General features: G+C 41.6%; 1 protein-coding gene across 4 annotated transcripts in view; it reads right to left on the bottom strand.

Moving 5' to 3' along the window:
* USP10 (ubiquitin specific peptidase 10) overlaps positions 1–17357 on the bottom strand; it is a 59905-nt gene extending 42548 nt beyond the window's left edge. The window contains exon 1 of one of the 4 annotated variants that reach the window (XM_028501693.2): positions 17215–17357. In XM_028501693.2, coding sequence (XP_028357494.1) covers positions 17215–17235 — 21 coding nt within the window. In that variant the 5' untranslated portion in view covers positions 17236–17357. Of the gene's footprint in view, positions 1–17163 lie in introns of all 4 variants that reach the window. The other 3 variants (XM_036012295.1, XM_028501694.2, XM_036012296.1) reach the window with 3 other exon arrangements.
* Positions 17358–18443: the final 1086 nt, after the last annotated feature.

The raw sequence follows: 18443 nt of genomic DNA, 5'->3' as shown, positions 1-18443 counted from the left end.
CTTGCATAAAAAACCATTTTAATTTCTTTACTAAATTCTATTGATCATGGTCCCATACTTAACAGATAACTAAACCTATCTACCGAACAATCACAGGGAGCTTTCAACTTTGGAAAATGTCTGAGTGGACATCTGAGGATAACACTGTGTAAACACTCAATGCACAGCAGAAATTTCGTTGATTTAACAATGTGCATTGAGCACCAACTATCCACAGTGAACTGTGCTACTTTATGAGAATAAACTGTGAATTAGACAAACACAGGGTTCAGGACACAGTGACATTTATAGTTTTGTACAGTGCAAGTGGACTGCAAGTTGCAATAACTGTTACAAATGGCAAAAAAAAAAAAAAAAAAAAGACAAAAGAAAGAGGGAGGCAGAGAAAGGCTTGTTCCTTGACTTGGGCTGTAGCAGAATTCTGCTTTACTCTCCTGGGGCACAGGGGTCCTGAAAATGGATAGACTGTGTAACAAGCCACTGCTACAAACAGCGTTTCTTCTTCTCAGGATTCAAAACTCAAAGTACTGCAAGTTAATGTCTATTTTTGTATAGTCTATGTAACTCATTCTGACTATTAAGGTCCTATCAAAAGGTAATCCTCTCCAGGTAGGTGGAAAAGGGTATGAGAGGGATACATGCTAATGGAAAAAATAAATAAATATAAAAAATTTTAAAAATACCCTCTCACCTTTCAAAGTAGGAATTTTAATAGGTTTGCTAGATATACGTTAGGTGCTTCATGGAGATTCTGAGCTAAACCTTGTTTTGATAGGCTACATTTCCAAATCGGAAAACATGATTCATTTAACAGAACACTAATTTTACCAACTGCCCACATCTGCATGAATTACATTACACAATGGCAGTTAAATTTTAACTTGATTTGCTCTAAACTAGTACTAAACAGCAAGATAAAAGACACAGCCCAATTACTCAATAACTTGCTATATAGAAATTTTATCACCTGGAACACAGCTGATAAATTAGGGAATGAATTCAGTGCAGGTTATCTGGTGCAGCCCTAGTGAAAGTTCAAGATTCCACCTATTTTCACATAGACATCTCGGTACTAATCAGGGGAGGGAAGGGAGGTGGGGAGAAGTGAGGGGAGGGGAGGGGAGAGAAGGGGAGGAAAGAAAAAGCAGAAGTCACTACAAAAGAACCTGAAAAAGTATGACCCTTGAACAACAGGGGTTCAAACTGCACAGGTCTACTTAACTTGATTTCTTTCCAATAAATACCTGTGCTGTTTTTGATCCGTGGCTGGGAGTCCTCAGACACTGAGGGCTGAGGCAACTTAAATTTTGGGGAGTCAAAAGTTATATGTGATTTTTGTCCTGGCTGATGTGATTCAGTGGATTGAGTGCCGGCTTGCAAAACAAGGGGTCACAGGTTCAATTCCCAGTCCAGGGCACATGCCTGGGTTGTGGACCAGGTTCCCCAGTCAGCGGCATTCAACAGACAACCAATGGATTTCTCTCTCACACACTGATCTTTCTCTCCCTGTCTTTCTCCCTGCTTTCCCCTCTCTCTAAGAAGTAAATAAATAAAAATCTTAAAAAAGTTATACACCACTTCTGACAATGGGAGTCAGAGCTCTAACCGCTGTGCTGTTCAAGGATCAACTGTAGTTCTATCTTTGAGGGGGCCAGGGATGAATGAGATGCCAGGTTGCAGGGGGGCACAAGGGAAACTTTGGGGAACTTCTGGGAGTGATGGAAATGGTAGAAACGATTATCTTGCCTGTGGAGGTGATGACAAAAATATATACATTTGTTAAATTCATCAAACGTTATGCATTTGAAATGGGTGAAATTCACTGTACATATACTATGTACGCCTCCAAAACAGGAACCAAGTTAAAGTCATTTTTATCACTAGCAGTTAACGCAGTACTCAGCACATAGTAGGTGTTTAAAATAGCTTTGCTCAACAAGTGAATTCAGGAAAATGAAAAGAGAAAAGCCACAACAAATAAAGTTCTCAGGATAAGAAACGATAATGTCCACATACAACAAAAATTTAACAGGACCGCCCTGACTGGTGTTTATTGTTTTTAACAATTACCCAAGAAGTTCCAGCCAGGAGTATGATTTTCATCTTTAAATACAATCTTTACATATAATCAAGATATAACACCTGACTTTTAAATATAATATTTAAATATCATCAGGGAAACTGAATTACGCTTTATAGAAAGCTTTACCTATTTTGATCACACAGTCTCCCTAACTAAGGAAAAGTCAACTTTTAAAATTTTAAATCTACGAGGAAAAAAAGGTGGCAGGAGGGGGCGGGTGGGCAAAGCAGATCATGGATGTGATCAGAAAGTATCGGGGCTGCTTAGACTTTTAAAAACCCATTTCTGCCCTAACAGCACAGCTCAGTTGGTGGAACATCTGTCGGGGTACACGCCTGGGCTGCAGTCCCGGTCCCCAGTGGGAGCCTGTGAGAGGCAACAGATCGATGTTTCTCTCCCGCTCTCCCTCCCTTCCCTCTCTCTAAAAATAAATAGGAAAGCATTTTCTTGCCCTCTCTTTTGTGGTTAAACTTAAAAAAAAAAAAAAAAAAAGACTGTATTTCATTAAGAACTACCTATTTGCACTTAGATTCACTTTTCTGTCATAAACATGGACTCATATCCTGGTGGACAAAAAATTATTTCCTTTTAAATTGGTGCACAATAGAGTGACAATACCAAGTATTGATGAGGGTGTGGAAAAAGGGGGAATCCTCATGCACGGCTGGTGCCATGTAAAATGATATAGCTGCCTCGGAAAAGTCTGGCAGTTTCTTGTAAAATAAAACATACTGTATGGTCCAAAAAGCCCACTTCTAGTTATCTTACCCATGAGAAATGAAAACATATGTCCACACAAAGACCTGTCCGTGAATGTAGTCAACCATTTCATTCACAGTAGTCAAATACTGGAATAATAAATGTCCACCAAGAGGTGAAGAGATACACAAATTGTGATGTGTCCCTATAATGGAATACTACTCAGCACTGAAAAGGAATAACTCTTACATACAACACGGATGAAATTAAAAAATGTGATGCCGAGAACAAGAAGCAAGATAGAAGAGTACACTGTATACGTCCACAGAAACGAAATTTTAGAAAGGAAAACAGCCTATAGTGACAAAAACCAGATTAGTAATTGCTTGGGTACAGGTGGGGATTCATGGCAAAGGGGCATAAGGGAACTTTTTGGGCAACTGAAACAGTCTGTATCTTGAATGTTGTGGTAATTACCCTGGTGTATACATTTGTCAAAAATCGACTGCAAACTTAAAATGGGTACATTTAATTAAATTATACCACAATACAGTTGATTTTTAAATTCATGCACAAATTAATTAACTGATGCACAACTATAAATAAGAGGGATGAAGCTGTACTCCAAAAATAGCCCTCGAAGGCCAAGGGCCATAGTAGTAATCTTCCACTTACGTAAGTAAAAGAGTATTCTTTAAAAGTATGAACACCCCCCCCCCCCAAAAAAGAAAAAAAAAAGTATGAACACCCACACTTTGGGTTTTGTTTTGTTTTGTTTTGTTTTAAGATTTCTGGTTCCTCAGTCCAAACACCCTTATGAGTGGTGCACAGCAAACACCCCCTAAACCACTGAGCACGGCGGTACCTGCGTTTCGTTCCGTTATAACTGTAAGGTGCCTGCCCGCACTGAAGCCTCTGTGCCATCATCCCCCGGTTACCACCTTGGACTGCTGGCCCCTGGCTCAGCCTCTATAACTGCCCTGACCACCTACTCGAACCCCACACTACACACAGACAACGACTGCCAACAACAATGAACCAAAATTCTGGCATTTCATTAAACAGAGTGCTACACAGGCAAAAACCTGAAAGTGCAACTCTTCTACAGGATTTTTCACTCAATGAAATATGCTGGAACCAAACCAACAAAAGCTTGGCTACTAAAGCCACCTACCAGAAAGGAAAGTGCATCACTAAATCAGAGCTTCCTCTTAAAAGACATTCAGGAAAAAAGAAGTGAGACTACATAAATGATTTTCTTCTAATTTGCTAGTCATTGTCAATGGTCTCTTCAAATACCTTAGAAAATCTATAGTACTAGTTAACAAGTACTTATGTTAGCTAGTATATAAACCCTGTCCTTCCAATTTTAAGGAGGAAATACAGAATGTTTCCCTTAATGAGTTGCTTCGGTTGTTAATGAAAACCAAAGTTACTTAGAACTGGTAGAAGCAGTAAAAGCTACAAAATTACTACCTGCTTAAAATAAAGCAGCGTAAAAGGGGTGCTGACAGCTAAGGATCTGCCCCGTCCACTGAGGAAGCAGTGTTTTAAATTAACAGTAATTATTTTCCCATATTACTTAGCAAAATATATCCCCCACTGTGCACCCAAATAATTAATGAATTAAAACCATTCATCTTTCAGTTTACTATGTTGTACTTTAATTAGCTCTAAGAGAATCAACCCACAATCAAAAACTTTAAAAATGGATCCATACACCTAAAATTAATACAAAATAATACTGAATGTAAACTGTAATTGGAAAAAAAATTAAAGAAAAATAAATAAAATTAAAAATGGGTCAAAAAATGCCAAACAATACTGTTTTCAGTATGCATAAAATACAGCTTGTGGCCCTGGCTGGTGTGGCTCTGTAGATTGAGCGCTGGCCCACGAACCAAAGCATCACTGGTTCAATTACCAGTCAGGGCACGTGCCTGGGCTGAGGGCCAGGTCCCCAGTGGGGGGTGTGCAGGAGGCAACCACACATTGATGTTTCTCTTCCTCTCTGCCACCCTTCCCCTCTGTCTAAAAATAAATAAATAAAAGCTTTAAAAAAATAGAGCTTGTGAATATTCTGCAGTACTTAAAAATAATACTGTAGAGAAACATTTAATTATGAAGAATATTCACAATACAAGGTGGTAAACACTTTACAAAATAACATAAGCCAATTTATTAACAAAGAAAATGCATTACTACAAATCCATTGCAATGAAGCTGCCTAGCTCCCCATGCATCCTGGTTATCCCAAAGCTTTCATTTCCTCTACCTGCTGCCACTGCCTGAGAGTTGAAGACCTTCTGCAGTTCTCAACTGGATCACTGCAGGTGCCTAACTGGTCTTCCTGCTTGGAGTCTCACCCTTTGGCCTCCAAACCAAAACCACATGAGGCCACCACAGAGCTTTCTCTAAAATGTGAATCTGATTATTTTGGTCCCTAGGAACAGCCTTTCAAGGCGCACAGGACCTCTTAAGGATAAAAGGCTCAAGCAGAGCATGCAAAAGCCTTAAGGACTTGGCTCCTTCCTTCTACCCTTCCAGACTCATCTGCCACATTCCCCCATACAGCCCTGTGCTGCAGCTGTCTCCATGCACTTCCACGCCACTGTGTACATGGGATCTCTTGTACTGAGTGCCTTCTCTCTGGCCCCTGCTGGCTGAGTGCTCCTCCCATGAGTCCCACGTTTGCAAACTATTTTCCTAAAAAAGCTACTGAGTTACTTGCTCTGGATTTAACAGATTAGCCTCTTCCACATTCAACTGTGGACTTCATGAATAGATAAACTGTGTTATACCTTTCATTAATTTAGTCATCAATAAATATTTACTGAACACTTACGTTCTAGGCCTTGGGAATGTATCAGCCAAAAAAAACATACAAATCTTTGCCCTAACTAAACTTACCTTCTGGTAAGGGAAACAGAAAATAGGTAAAATAACTATGTGAGAATAGTAGACACACAGGGTATCAGAAGGTGTAAGTGCTTTGGAGACAAAGCATGGCAAGAAGATGGCAAGAGGGAAGCAGGTTGTAACTTTAGAAAGTGGGCAGTAAAGCAGCCATCCCTGAGAAAATGTCGACAGAGTGATCGAAAACCACGAGATGCAAGCTGCTCGTGGGCAGAGGAAAGCAGCATGTCTAGAGCAGAGGGTCTCAGGCAGACATGACTTGTTCCTACTCATTTTGTATGCAGAGTGCATGACACATTGCTGAGTCCCCCCCAAAAACTAGAGGAATAAATGATGACAGTGGCTGGGATATCTAAGGTGATAAAGGTAGCAAATATCAAAAATAATGGAGGCAAGCCAACTGTAAAGTTCTCTTTCCAAGTTCATCGCTGACACACAGTTAGGCCCTACCTGAAAGCTGACGTCTCTGTGGCTCTCAAATTTGGGGGATACGGGCATATGCTCTGGCCGGATCAACAAAAGATCACTGCTGTGGCCCACCAACTGGGCATGGGAAAGCTATGGTGAAAGCGTTTTATTTGTATCAGTAATATCCTCTGATCTCGGGACTATTATTTCTTAAATAATGGCTCAAGGAATGAAACCAAACAAATCATCTGATACACAAGTCAGTCACCTGAATTTAAGAAACTATGTAACAGGGATAAAGAGAGCTATGAAAAACCTTACAGGAAGCTTAGAGATCATCCATGTTTTCTTAATGCAAAACCCATAATCAATCTGAATACTTCATGAGCAGCAGCCTAGCTCTTCTATGGAGAGCAAACCTATCCCTTATGGTTCTGTATGCTGTGGTCCTGTTCTTCACTGCCAGAACCAGAAACGCCAAAACAAACCCACACGCAGTCCTGAACCCACTGACAACCAGCTGTTCTCTTTATTTCCTTCAACTGGTCCCTCCTTCAATTAACTTATCCATTCAACACACAATTAAGGCAAGATGCTGTGCTGAGAGGTGGGGGCAATGGAGAACCACACCACATGATACTCAAAAAAACCTTCCTGAGCCAATCAGATCACTCCCAGGCCCCTGAACTGCTACTGGAGAGCACCTGCCAAGCTCTAGTTAGGCACCCATTTGCGTGGTGCTCCCCTTCGCCAAGCAGGGCCATGTCTTCCTTCCACCACTCTGGGCACAGGGCCCACACAGGCCCGGCAGGACGGAGGCCTCCTCCACCCGCCGACTGACCGTAGGAGAAAAGACGGAGTACCAACAGAACGAAGTCCACAGGGCCCTCAAAGCTCACCATGCACACCACACACACGGGATTCCTTTCCTTTTTCATACAGAAGTGATGAACTAATTAACAGAGCTGACTCAAATCTATCACCCAAGAAGAAATCAACGGCAAAGAAACAAAATAGCAATGTACTTTACTTTCTGTCCACCTTAAAAAGAAAAAAAAACTCATTTGTTTAACAACTGTGTCCAGTCTAGTCACTACTAGAATACTGCTACAGTATCATTGTATGTCAAGTTCAAGTTCAAGGTAAGCTTCCAGCCAAAACTGAAGAGCATGCTTTTTTAAGATTTTTTTAATGCTATTTCATCTCTTTCTCACTAAACAGAACTCTAGTCACATATGAAAAAGAAAGTTTAAGCTCTTGGCACTTAACTCACACTGTAGCTGCGGCATGGAAAAGCCACAAGTTCAGTAAGAACCAAGATGGAAACAAGAGTAATTATTTTAGCACCAGTTTATGAAAAATTGGAGGCAAGAATTTCTTAAGCTGATAAATCCATGACCAGCAACCAAAAAAAGGAGCAAAAACTTCTGATGTCAAATTGGCTGGCTGCGTGCATACATCCCTGAAGAGATTTTGACCACAACCAGGCTTCAAAAAGAATCAGAAAGTCAGTTCCAAGTCTCTGGGACACCAGAGAGTCCTGGTGAAAATGGGCTGTGGTGAATCTGTGCTGCTCCCATACTGTCCATTAAGGTCCTGCTTCATAACATGGAGCACAGCAGTCATCAGCAGAGCATCTCGTGGCTTTGGGAAACATTGTGTAGCTTCCTGTAATTGTGCTTTACAACTCCAACACAGGCCCTAGCATACAGCAAGAGGTGAATTAATGTTTGATGAAAGGGGACTGATCATTTAGTCAATGAACTTCAACAAACGGAAATCTCACTGTAAAGACCCAATATGGTGGATCTTAAAAACTTACAGGTTTTTCAGCTGCTTCTGTTTCTACAGTTCATGCCACTCAATGCCAAAATTTGATAATGTTACCTCTCAGAGTGACTGGTGTGGCTCAGTTGGTTGGAGCATCATCCCGTAACCGAAGGGTCTCGGGTTCAATTCCCGGTCAGGGCACATACCTGGGTTTCGGGTTTGGTCCCTGGGTCCAGGCACGTATGGGAAGCAACCCATCGATGTTTCTCTCTCACATCGATGTTTCTCTTGCTCCCTTTCTCTTTCCCTTCCTCCCTCTCTAAAAGCAATAAAAAAAATGTCCTCAGTTGAGGATAAAATTTTTTTTAATTTTGTCCAAAATATGATCTCATTAATCCCATTCATGGGAAAGTGATCAACAGATTATGTGAAAAAGGCTATAAACAAAACCACATGGAGTCTCTGAAACTTGAGTATGGCTAAGATAACCTATGGAAGTCATCAAACACACAGACCTGGGACCTGGTCACAAGAATCCCTACTCAACATGTGGAGAAGGCCATGACCAAGGATCATAACTTAAATACTATCATATAAAATGATCCCAAATGTCTAAAATTTACTACAAAAGACACTGAAGGGAAGCATTTCAAAATACAAGGGTGAGCAAGTTACAGTTATGAGTACACGGAACAACTTATTCTTGTATTATTATTTATTTACATTATTTGTCTTATTATTATTGTGCCATTCCTTTGAGTTAATAAAGCTACTGTAATAATGATAACCTGCACGTCTTTCTCCATACTAACTATAAACCTACTTTTGCCCACACTTGTACTAACAGTCATCTCAGAGTCGTGGGATATACTAGGTTATACATTTTTCCTATTTTCTTATTTTCTAGGCACATAATCAAGAAACAAATACTTGTTTTTAAAGATGGCTCCTCTAAAAAAATAAAGGAAATAATGTCCCCAAATGATCTTCCCTAAAGACTTTATCCAATTACCACTGATGACATTCAAGGGCTATATGTCTTGCATTAATCTGCCTCAGAGGTCCCCAAAAGAATGCCCTACCCTTCCCCCTCAAAGTTTTGGGGTTTAAGATGCTTGAGGTGCTGAGATGAGCAAAGAATACACTCCCAGATCTGGAGGAGAGCACAAAGAGTGATAACCCTGACAAGCCACAACTGCCCTGTACAATCATCTCATTCAGCAATGTTAATACAGCATGGTACTACCCACTTACCAAACCGTGTGGTTTCCCAGACACCCACCTCTTTACAAGATCAAACACAGTCTTTGGCTTAGACTATCAAGGTCCTTCACCTCTCCTCCGATTCCTGCCCATCACTTCACTCTGTACATCCATCAGCCACAATTCTATTCCAGTTCCCAAACATGCTGCAGGTTTTTAGACTGTTCCTTCCCATGTTCTTCCCAACATTCCCTTGTCCTCACGCCTCCCTCTAAATGTCACCTTTCTAGAAAACACATGTTCCCAGCTTCTCCTGACACTCAGTCTTCCTTCCCAATCCATCTTACATCTAAATATCTCTTGGACTGTGCCATATCTACCTACTACACACTCCCTAGTCAAAAGTCCAAGAACCCTCCCACCTCCAGCGCTGAGCTCAAGGCACGTGGGCTTTCTCTGATTCCATAAATGCTCCAAACTCCCTCCAGTCACAGGGCCACTGCACATGCTGTCCCCACTGTTTCATGCTCTCAGCTACGGCACCAATTCTGAGGGAACCTTTCTTTGACTTCCCCAGGCCATGCCCACAGACTGTTCCCTTCCTTCCAGACACATTTCTCAGTTTGGAGTAACAGATGCATTACTGTGACTGTCTGATTAGCAACAGTCTCCTCACTAGACAGCAAGCTCGCTGGTGGGAGGGATAACGACTGCTTTTGCTCCTGACTCCAATCCTCAGTGCCTGGTACACAGGAGCCACAAAATAACTATTTGCTGAATGAATGAATGTTTTTCATTACGTTGTTCACATCTCTGTTGCAGGAATTACCACCCTGAAACAGGACTCACCTGTCTCTCCCCACTACTCTGAACTTCTAAAGCACAGGAATTCTCTTTTCAGCTCCACATTGCTAATGTCCAGCCACCAAATATCTTTGAACAATCATGAAAGATACAAAGGCCTTTATATGTACTTTTCAGTAAGTGTCTGATGTCCTACAAATTCATTCCAAATGAAAAAGAAAGCTACCCTTAGAAGACCTAATTTTGCATTTTATTAGAAGTGGATGGTTGAATGTGGTTGTCTCTGGGGAGGTGGACCTGAAGTGGGGTGTGGGGTGAGAGTGCTTTCTTTTTACCTATTGCAGTATTTTGATAAAAACAAAGGGGGGGGATATACCACCAGATTTTGGAGAAGATACGGGATCAAACAGCCATGTTAATTGCCCAATTCCCCAATATTCACTCAGGCTGGTGACCTACCAACCTCTCCAACCAACAAAAGGTTTCTCCTCTCAGTAATTTTCTCTAGTGAAAAAGTGACTGATAGACAGTAATTTGAATTTGAATCAGACCTCTTTTACAATAGAAAAACGGGAAAGCATGACTGCTATAATTAAGGAGCTGAATGTCTTCAAAATATCATTTCTTTTAAAGAAAAAATCATTTGGACATTTTCTTTGGAGAAATTTCTTACTCAGGAATTTCTTACTCAGAAATTTCTACAGCACTTCCACAGTCCTCGGTATACTGGGTCCCAATGAACCACTTTAACTTCCAGTATATTTGCTCCATTCCCATGCAAAATTGGGTAAAAATAAGAAAACTTACTGTATTTGCATAGATGCCTTCAGTATTTTTTAAAACAAGACTTGCTCCAAAAAGTTCAGCTCAGTTAGAATAGACTGTATTACAATACAATAAAACAGCAACCCCAAAAATGCCCAAGAGAAAAAAGCACAGAAATATATATCAAACTGAAGATTAAGGATCTGAAAGGAAGAGAATGATGTATACTTTTTGACTACTTCTGTATTGTTTTCATGTCTTAGAAATGGCATGTCTTTATTTCGTATTTAGACACAAGAACTTATATCAAAATGTACTCCACACAATATTTAGTAATTAATTAGTACCACATTAGTAACACTTGGAAATAGTAACGTATTACTTCTTTAAACATTTTAATCTTTTTAAAAAAGATTTTATTTATTTAATTTCAGAGAGAAGGGAAGGGAAGGAGAGAGGGAGGGAAACATCAGTTGCCACTGGCATGCCCCTACTGAGGACCTGGCCTGCAACCCAGGCATGTGCCCTGACTGGAAATCAACCTGGTGACCCTTTGGTTCACAGGTCTGCCCTCAATCCACTGAACTATACCAGCCAGGGCTAAACATTTAAATTTTTATTTCTTTCATTTGTTCACCATAAACTTTCACTGAGGGCTTACTATGGGAAGTCACAAGACAAAACGTTATCCTTTTAACAATCAATTCTAGAAAAGCAGTTTGGCAAAGTAAAAAAGGCAAAGAATTTGGAAGTCCATAGGCCTTCCAAATTACTCACTGAAAAGCCATGTGACAAAGTGACAACCTTTCTGAGTCTTACTTTACTTGTATGAAATGGTAATAACAATGTTAGAGTTGCTGGAAGGATCAAACCAGCCATGGCCACTTTTATAACCATACAGTTTTTACACTGCACAACATTCTCCACGTGTCAACTACTGTAATGCTTAATGTCTTATAATAAAAATGTTCTTCCTTGTCCAATTATCAGATCTACCCAGAAGGTCTACTCCAGGTCTCAAATAAACATACACATCTTGGTAGCCATTGAATGGGAATTTCTATTTAAAATATCAACAGAAGTCTTTTGTTTGTTTTACCACACTGGGCAAGAATCTCCCAAAATTCTAGAATTAAACTTCATTTTCAAATTCTCTTCTATTTCCCCAAAGCCTGCACAATGTCCTATCAAAAGGAAAAAGATTGGTATTTTCAGAAATAGGGAGAGTATACATTTTAATGAGGTAAGATGAAAGTCTCTCAAGAGAGGCATTGCTTCCCTCATCTAGAGTTACAAACTGTCTAAACAGGAGAAATGCAAAAGAAAAAGAACACTAGAAATCCTAGTGTTCTTTTACAGTGTTCTCTTGACAGTTATCAGAACACCAAATAAATTCACAAGTTAATTGGTCATGACTAAATTTGCACGAATGTAACAAAAATTTAAATGTACTGCTTACATCCAGGGCAAAGGACACTATGCTTATGCGAAAACAATTATCACAGACAGTAACACCTCCTTAGACCAAAGGCACATCAAATCTTCCCGTGCAGAACCATATATCCAGTGCTCCTGGGCAGCTCCAGTTCACAAGGCCTGTGGCTTGCAAAATGTAATCAACCTTGTATACTGACACCCGGCTTTATTCAACACATTAAAACATAAAAATAGGTATTTTTGACACGTATTTGCAATAATGGTAAACTTCCATTTTTGCCAACAGTGAGGAGAGTAAGTTGAGGAAATAGTCCGAAAAGCCCTCCCCACTACTTCCAGCGCAACCAGTGGATCTCAGCTGAGGACTACAGCTGGGGTGGGGGGTGGGGGCTACACTGTGCATGGCACTCCCTGCCCCAGCCAGCCGTCCAGTGACAGGGGCAGTCTCAATTTCTGTTTTTTTCCTACATTCAGTCTCTTTACAGCCAGGCATACACGATATGTCTAACATTATTTGATTAATATTTAAACATGTATTTTTTTCACAGTAGCTCCACTGAGAATATAAGTTTGGAGCTATCACGTTGAATTTTTCGATACTTTTAAGACGGCTCTGCCAGGAGAGAGGAAGGGCACACCCTTTATGCATCCAGTAAACACAGATGAAAGGAGCAGAATAGCAGGGCCTCCAGTCCGTCTATTAGGATGCACTTTCATTTCTAGTGCACTGGTTGTGAGACACTTGAATATGAGAGGGCAGGCTTAGGAGATGGCCCTCGAGCTAATACTAAAAAAATAAATTGAGAAGTGATCTGAAGAACAATAACCAATAAAGCTGCAGACAAACACCACAAGAGCAGTCATTCCAAGTACGTGGACACCTGGTGGCGGGCACTGACCCAACACTCTATGTGTATACTGTCACCTAACAATTCTCAAGTGAGCCAGAAAGAAAAAACCTAGGAATACACACTTTAATTCTCTGCATTTCCTTTCTCTCACAGCCCCAAACCATGCTTCACTTACCTCCTATTCACAGGAGGGGGCAACCACAGTATAGCACGTTTTAAGACAGGGAGCAGAATGGAGTTAACTGGCTGACAGCTTCTGGTTTCTCAGGTCCTTTGCCAAAAATTGGGTCGTGGCTGAGGAGCTTTCAAGTAGAAAGTAGCCAGCTTTTGAAAAGTCTGTATTTTGAAGATTCCAAGTCTAGGTTTCTGATAGATTCTACAATTTCTGATTCTTGAAACAAATACTATGAACATATCCCATGAGCTACCTTTATTATGCCTACACAAATTTTTAATCCAGCCTGTATGGTGAGAAATGGTCACAGAAAGACTTTTTGGGAAATCACTTCAACAAACAGGAAAACTGCAGTCCAAGCACATGTAAGTCTTTGGAAATGAACATTTACACTGCTGAAGTAGCACTAAAGTGACAAACGACAGTAATCCAATGGCCTAAGGCCAGTAAATTCCATTGCAAACACATTTTGTTTTGTGCCAAAGTGATTCTTGCATGTGTGGCAGTAAATACAAATGCAACAGTCTAATTACAAGCTCAAAAGCAAAATTGTTCCTGTTTTTCATACTTAATATATTTTCGGTAAGAAGTGTCCTCAGCAGCCACCTTTAATGTGCCACTTGAAAAACCAGATCCATTATTAGCAAGTACTTACATGTCTGAAATCTGTAAAAACAAAAAATAACCCTGATGTAACTAATTCGAGTAGAGATGATACAACTTTTTTCCAATTACCTGAATACTATATTCTGAGCAATGTACAAAGTAAATGCGCCACTAGGCTTGGCATCAGATAATCATTAAGATTTGTGCCCTGGCCAGTGCGGCTCAGTTAGATGGAGTGTCATCCTATCCCAGGTCAGGGCGCATATGGGAGGAAACCAATCAATGCTTCTCTTCCTCTCCCTCCCTCCCTTTCCCTCTCTCTAAGATCAATGAGCATGTCCTTGGGTGAGGATTTAAAAAAAAAAAAAAATCATTAGGCTTTGTAATCCTTTCCTCCTCTAACTTTTCCTACAGGAACACTAGTAAATCATATCAGGTCCACATTTTTTTTTAAAAAAAAAGCAAGCCCTGGAACATATATCCTAACCTCTGCTCTAGAGAGGAATTTAGACCGAGGCAGGTCCACTTATTATTCACTGTACTCAGTACCCTCTGGTCCCAATGAGATGGGCTCCAGAGCATGAGGGTGAAGCCCTGGATTCAGCTCATCTGCACTGCTGGTCTGCAGAAACCAGAGGCAATAACCATTCACTCATAAACTTTAAATAGCACAATTAGTCTTAGGACATGTTTCAATAATTTGCTGTCACTATGCAAAGGAAACAAAGTATCTCCGACCATCCTGTATTCAAATAATTTTATTTACTTCAGTTACTCACTATGTGAGACTCCAATAAAAATGTGTCTTTTGAGCCCTGGCTGGTGTGGCTCAGTGGATTGAGGGCTGGCCTGTGAGCCAACAGGTCACTGGTTCAATTCCCGGTCTAGGGCACATGCCTGGGTTGCAGGCCAGGTCCCCAGTAGGGGGTGTGCCAGTGGCAACCACACACTTATGTTTCTCTCCCTCCCCTTCCCTCTGTCTAAAAATAGATAAAGTTTTTTTTTAAATGTCTCTTTTGAGACATTTTTGAGAATTACTAACACAACTGCCATATATAAAGATATTCAACAACAATGCAGTGACACTCCACCATATGCTGAAAACTGGATCCAAGAAGTTCCGTAGTTCAAAATGTGCAGGCCCTACTATTTCAAGGTAATGAAAAGACTGGGGTGAGGCTGCTGCAGAAGAGCAAGACAATAGCAGCCATATAATATCGAATCAGGGTACAGGGAACATTATTGTGGGGATTTCACTATAAATAACTGCAATGATCACAAAATGTCTTCCAGTTTAAGGCAGAGCTGGTCTGTTCAAATAAATTGCCCCAAATAATTTAATCAGAACCCTTGTAACAACAAATACTCATAAACTAAAGATGTACTTACATTTTGACTGTCAAAGCACATTAAAATATTGAAAGCTATTGGCATTAGAAATGTTCCTGAGTTTTGCATGTTTCACTGTTTCCTGTCAATCCCGGAAACAGGATTCAATCAACAGTAGGGAAATAAGATATAACCTACACAGAGTCTTAAAACTGTAACCTTAATTGGTTGTCATTCCCAATAGTAAACAAGCAATATGCATATTATGGCACTTGGCACAGGGTAAGTGTTCAATCAATATTTGTTGAATTAATGAATGAATGGCTCTTGAGGCTGAAAGAGCCTTAGGACAGCAGATAACTGAATAAAACAAACTTATTAAATTGCTCAACCTGACTCAAGTACAACCCAATCATTAAACCCTATTACATCTAACCTCATTACTATATTTTTTAAAAAATTGAGAAACCATACTATTCCTTTGCCAACCACTCCATGCAACAACTTAGTATCCTTTAAACCATACTTTAAAAGAGTAACCCCAAAGTGCTGCTACCTTTTATGTTCAGCTAACTTTTATCACTTCAACTTTATAAAGATGAGTATAGGCCATAGTGTTGTATAAAACATGAATACAGTAGGAGGACAGCGAATAAAAATAAAATTACAACAATTAAATTTACATATTATCATTGCTAATTAATATTCCAGTCAATTTTGCATTGATTGGTGCTTCTAATAATGAAAGTGAATTGTGCCTAAACATACTTTTTCATTTCAAAATCACTATGAATATTCTATTACACAATGACCCTGTATTGGTTCATGCTTATTTTTTAAAGCTATTTACATGAATATTTTAAGTTGAGGAAAAGAGAAATACCAAATCTCTTAAAATATTTTAATTACACATTTCTAAAACTTATTCAAATACGAAGCCCCTTTTCTGTGCAAAGGACTACACTAAATACTTAAAAGCAGACAACACATGAACAAAAGTTAAAGTGGCAAACTTCTAGTGCAAACTCAAGTACCAAAAGTTTAATGAAACTGAAATTCCCTGTAAAGATCTAATTTAAAAAAAATTAGGTTTCGCATTTTAAATTCCACAACACGCAATAATTAAAAGTTATTAAAATCGACTTCATTTCCAAAAGGGCAACAGAAACCAACAGATTAACAAAGGGTTAGGATTTACTGGCCACCGGTTTACCAACTAACTCCTTTGTTTCATTTCCCCGTATTTAATACAAAAACACACTGAGATGGTGTAAAAATGCAATAATTTCTACGGATTAGATGTCAACAAATCAGAGGTCTACAACAAGTTTGACAAATAATATCGCATATCGATTTTTACCCAGAGTATCTGTAATGGGGGTGGGGGGATAATACGAGCTAAACTCTACATATACATCTGTCTAAAATCGAAAGGTGCTTTCTATTTTCTTTCACTACGGAATTATTATAAACGTCCCCTAAACTTTAGATACTGTTGTAACAGGGTCTGTTAGTGTCAGCCAGGCTGAGATGGATTCGTGCAAAAGATGTCACATGCAAGTAAAAGTACAGTCCTGGCCGCTTGCTTCGAGTTTTCTTTGCAACAGTAACCTAAGGCTGCTCCTTAATGACTTGAATCTAAAAACCAGAAAACCAGCAAGCCCGCAGTGGTCAATCAGGCTGAGACAGCACCCTTTGCGGGCACGGGGAAAACAGGGCAACCCCAAATCTTGGTGGGTCGCTCCGGGCAGAGGCCATGGGAGTGCTTGAATGGATCTGCTGCCCCGGGGACTTCCCGAAGACCCCGGGCTGAATCTACGGACCGCACGGGCACGATTTCCACAGTCGGCACTGTCCAGCCCGGAGATTAACCCCTTCACTCCCCCCTACGCCCTCTCCGAGCTGTCCCGGCAGCCCTCTCTCCGCTGCTCCGTCGAGGCGAAGGAGCGGCGAGCTCTGGCGCGGGGCGGACCGCGGCTCGGGCAGGCGACGCGCGGAGACGGCGGCAGGCTCGGGGCCTAGTCCCGGGCAGCGTGTCCCGGCGCCCTCCCCCACTCCCACACGCTCGCTCAGGGCCGGGGTGCGGGAGCTCGCCCGCCTCCCGCCCTGGTGCCCACCTGCCCGTGGCTTGGGGCCCCTTCCCGCCAAGGGCACGGGCCGGCAGCTACCTGTGGGCCGCGGAGGGCCATGGCGGCCCGTTTCAATGAACCTCGTCGCTCGCCCGACTCCTCACGCTGCTTCCCCCGCTGCCGCCATCTTCTCGCCCGCACTTACACACTCGCATCGGCCGCCGCGCCTGCGCACTGGTGGCACACCGCGGGGCGCGGGTAGGCCGGGCGCGCCGGGCGCGCGCTGCGCACGCGCGTCCGACAGGTGGGCGTGCGCGGCGGGAGCTGGTCCCGGGTGGACTCTGAGCCCACGGTGCTTGGTCGGCTGTGTGTCTGCGGGGAGTGGACGAAGAGCCGCCCGAGCGCTGCTGCAGTGCCAGAAAGGGAAAGGACGGGAGACAGAGATAAAAACGTCAAAGCGCCTTGTGGCCCGGGCTTCTCACCTAGCCGGAGGCCACCTAGTGATGGGCGGGACTCGGGACGTCTGGTGCCGGGGAGCCGTAGCTTGAGGTCTGCCCCGGCCTCCCGAACCCCAGGCTCTCCCTAAGCCAAGGTCTCGGAAGTTAGCGGGGAAGATCTGGTGGAGTCCCCTGCTTTATGGAGATCACATTTCCATCCATTGGTTCACTTACTCACTTTTCATTCATTCCACAGACATTGACAGCCTACTCTGTGCCATGCCCTTTACACGGCAATCGGAGGATATTAAAAAACAAACTTATGCACTTGGGGCCTGGAGAAGAGAAGCACACCCAGTGTTAACCTATTACACGCATACTGCGTATATCCAGACAGACCAGCTTTGGGATCAGTGGTTCAAGAAAGTGAGCCCCCTTTCTGACTATGCAGTTTACCATCTGGTTTGGCCCCTCTTCTAGCCAAGTGATTTCAAGCAAGCTACTTCTCTTTCCTAAGCCATTGGTTTCCTCACCTATGAATGAGACTAATAAATGTCTTAGATATCTGTGAGGATCGAATTAGGATGAGTGTGAGTAGACTGGCTAAGAGAGCCAGCCCTCAATGAAAATTAACTACTGTGATTATTAATAACCATTATGAACGAACATGTACAGAGAGCCTACTATTGCCAGGCCCTGTGCAAAGCCTCAGAAAGATCTATTCCTACACTGGTAAGACATGTAGCCTGGTCTTTTTAAAAAATGGGTTGCTGTGCTCGCTTCAGCAGCATGTATACCAAAAAATGGGTTGCCATGAAAAATGTAAGTTGGGGGAGAGATTGTTCTAAAATAAAATAGCTAAAAAGACATATTCAAATACAATGTGTGGCC

This window comes from Phyllostomus discolor, chromosome 12 (assembly GCF_004126475.2).
Source record: "Phyllostomus discolor isolate MPI-MPIP mPhyDis1 chromosome 12, mPhyDis1.pri.v3, whole genome shotgun sequence".
Classification (NCBI taxonomy): Eukaryota; Metazoa; Chordata; class Mammalia; order Chiroptera; family Phyllostomidae; genus Phyllostomus; species Phyllostomus discolor.
The sequence above is the reverse complement of the archived record's forward strand: the minus strand, read 5'-3'. Positions and strand labels throughout refer to the sequence as shown.